Source organism: Serinus canaria, chromosome 13 (assembly GCF_022539315.1).
Source record: "Serinus canaria isolate serCan28SL12 chromosome 13, serCan2020, whole genome shotgun sequence".
Taxonomy (NCBI): Eukaryota; Metazoa; Chordata; class Aves; order Passeriformes; family Fringillidae; genus Serinus; species Serinus canaria.
Window position 1 is genome coordinate 15903051 of NC_066327.1, and position 2370 is coordinate 15905420.

A 2370-nucleotide genomic window follows, 5' to 3' on the forward strand; every position below is an offset into this window, starting at 1 on the left:
TGTATTACTATATTAGGTGACATGGAACTTTGCATCTCTCATACCATCACCGCAATGTTGGCCAATAGAAAGCTAAAGTCACCCAAAAACTGCCTAGTCCCTCCTTCCCCGGCCTTATGGTCCGCTCCTACCTGGCGGCAGTGCACAAGTCAGGGCTACTCTCGGGAATGCTATGTGCCCCCTCCGGGAGCCCACGCTCCACCACTGCTCCACCTTGGCTGCTCCCCACCTCCTTTTCCATGACCCTGGCCTGCGGCCGCTGCCCCGCTGTCCTCCGCAATGTTTCCTAGCCCTGTGACAACCACCCCCTTCTCGGTGAAGGATATTCTGAACCTGGAGCAGCAGCAGCAGCAGCACAGCCTGGGCTCCATGGAGCTGGCCTCGCTGGCCTCCCCGTCCTGCATGCTGGCCACCTTCAAGCAGGAGGCGTTCGGCACCGAGCCCCCGGCCCTGCCCGACCTGCGGGACGAGCTGCCCGAGCCGCCCCCCGGCAAAACCGCGGCCGCCTTCCCCGGCTCCTACTACGGGAAAAGCTACGCGGAGATGGACTCGGCCAAGGAGGCCAAGGCAGACAAGAAAGGTAAAGCCAAGCGCTGCTGCGGGGACAAGGGAGGGCAGGGGGATGGGGATCCCCCTGCGGGCTTGGGCGCTCGGCCGGGGGTGCCCAGGGCTGGGGGGACGGGGTACAGTGCGGGCTGCGCTCGGTGCCGGGGTTCGGTGAGCGGCAGCATCTTCATCCCTTCCCGGGCCCTGCGGGAGCGGGTCTGAGCCCACCGCGGGCAGGGTCCCGCTGACCCCGGCCCGGAGACCCCCGGGCGGGGCCGGGGATGTGCCCCTGTCCAACGGGACGGGCAGAGCTGTGACACGCGAGGCCTCGAGTTTGGACACAAACCGGGTGACAAATGCGATTCCCGGCTCGCTCGGGGGTCGGGGTGGGTTTCAGCACAAAGCTACGAGCGATAAATCCAGGCTGGGGCACAGGCGGGTGAGACTCACATCAGTGCATGGTGCACCGTTGTTTTCAAAGAAAAAACATGGGAAATTTGCTGCAGAGGTAGCTAAAGAGCGGGGCAGGGCCGGCCCCGCTGCTGCAGGAGTGGGCACCACAGCGGCCTGCGAGGCCGAGGAAGGGCCAGGGCGTGCTCGCTCTTTATTAAATACTAATTTATAATTTTTTTGCACGATTTTTTCCTCCACTTTTTTCCTTCTCCCGTTTATTTTGCTGCAGAACTGTGTTCCTTACACAAGAGCCTGGAGCAGGAGAAAAGAGACCTGGAAGATCCCGAGCGTCCCAGACAGAGGAAAAGGAGGAAACCTCGAGTCCTCTTTTCTCAAGCCCAAGTGTACGAACTGGAGAGAAGGTTCAAGCAGCAGAAATACCTCTCAGCCCCCGAGAGGGACCACCTAGCGAACGTCCTAAAGCTCACCTCCACCCAGGTGAAAATTTGGTTCCAGAACCGAAGGTACAAATGCAAAAGGCAGAGACAGGACCAGACGCTGGAAATGGTGGGGATCCCTCCCCCGCGGCGGATCGCCGTGCCGGTGCTGGTGCGCGATGGGAAGCCCTGCCTGGGGGAATCTTCCCCCTACAGCTCGCCCTACAATGTCAGCATTAACCCCTACAGCTACAACGCCTACCCCGCGTACACCAACTACAACAGCCCCGCCTGCAACGCCAACTACAACTGCAACTACCCCTCCATGCAGCCCATGCAGCCCTCGGCGCCCGCCAACAACTTCATGAACTTCAGCGTGGGGGACTTGAATTCGGTGCAGACGCCCATCCCGCAGGGCAACGCGGGCATCTCCACCTTGCACGGCATCCGAGCCTGGTAGAGCCGCCCCGCGGCCGGAGGGGCTGCGAGCCGGGCTCGGGACATTGCCAGGCTGCGGGGCCGGGGACGCTGCAGCGGAGCATCCCCGCGGATCTCACCGGTGGCGTGGCCACGGACGGGGCGCGTTTCGGTATTTCGTGCGGGGCCAGGCAAGCACCGGCGGGGGATGCCCGCATTTCCCGGCTCCTCTCGCTCCGTTCCACTCGGGTCATCGCCCTGGTAATTCCCCTCCTTCCTTCCTACAAACCAGCCGGTAATTTCGCGTGACTTGTTCCCAACAACACCCAGCCAAGCCCTGAAACTCTCTCTCTTTTTTTTTTTTTTTTTTTTTTTTTTTTTTTTTTAACTTTTACTCTATACTAATTATTATTATTGACATCCACATTTAATTTTTGCACTTCCCGTACGGTCCCCGCTGTTCGGTCAGTTCGGCATCTCGGCACCCCCAGGTGTCCCTTGCGAGGCTGCTACTGCCGGCCTGGGCAGGGATGAGGACAGACAGACTCCCGAGGGACACAGACACTCCGGCCCGCCA

The 2370-nt window shown here is 60.7% G+C and overlaps 1 protein-coding gene across 1 annotated transcript; it reads left to right on the forward strand.

Moving 5' to 3' along the window:
- Window positions 1–279: 279 nt before the first annotated feature.
- On the forward strand, window positions 280–1836 carry NKX2-5 (NK2 homeobox 5). The gene is made up of 2 exons (XM_050979591.1): window positions 280–580; window positions 1229–1836. The coding sequence occupies exons 1-2, from the start codon at window positions 280–282 to the stop codon at window positions 1834–1836; spliced, it is 909 nt and encodes a 302-aa protein (XP_050835548.1).
- The last annotated feature ends 534 nt before the right edge of the window (window positions 1837–2370 follow it).

Excerpts from the sequence above, each read along its gene's own strand:
- NKX2-5 (XM_050979591.1), top strand. The coding sequence starts at position 280 with ATGTTTCCTAGCCCTGTGACAACCACCCCCTTCTCGGTGAAGGATATT. Across the intron at positions 581-1,228 it reads GGCCAAGGCAGACAAGAAAG|AACTGTGTTCCTTACACAAG; the intron begins GTAAAGCCAAGC and ends ATTTTGCTGCAG.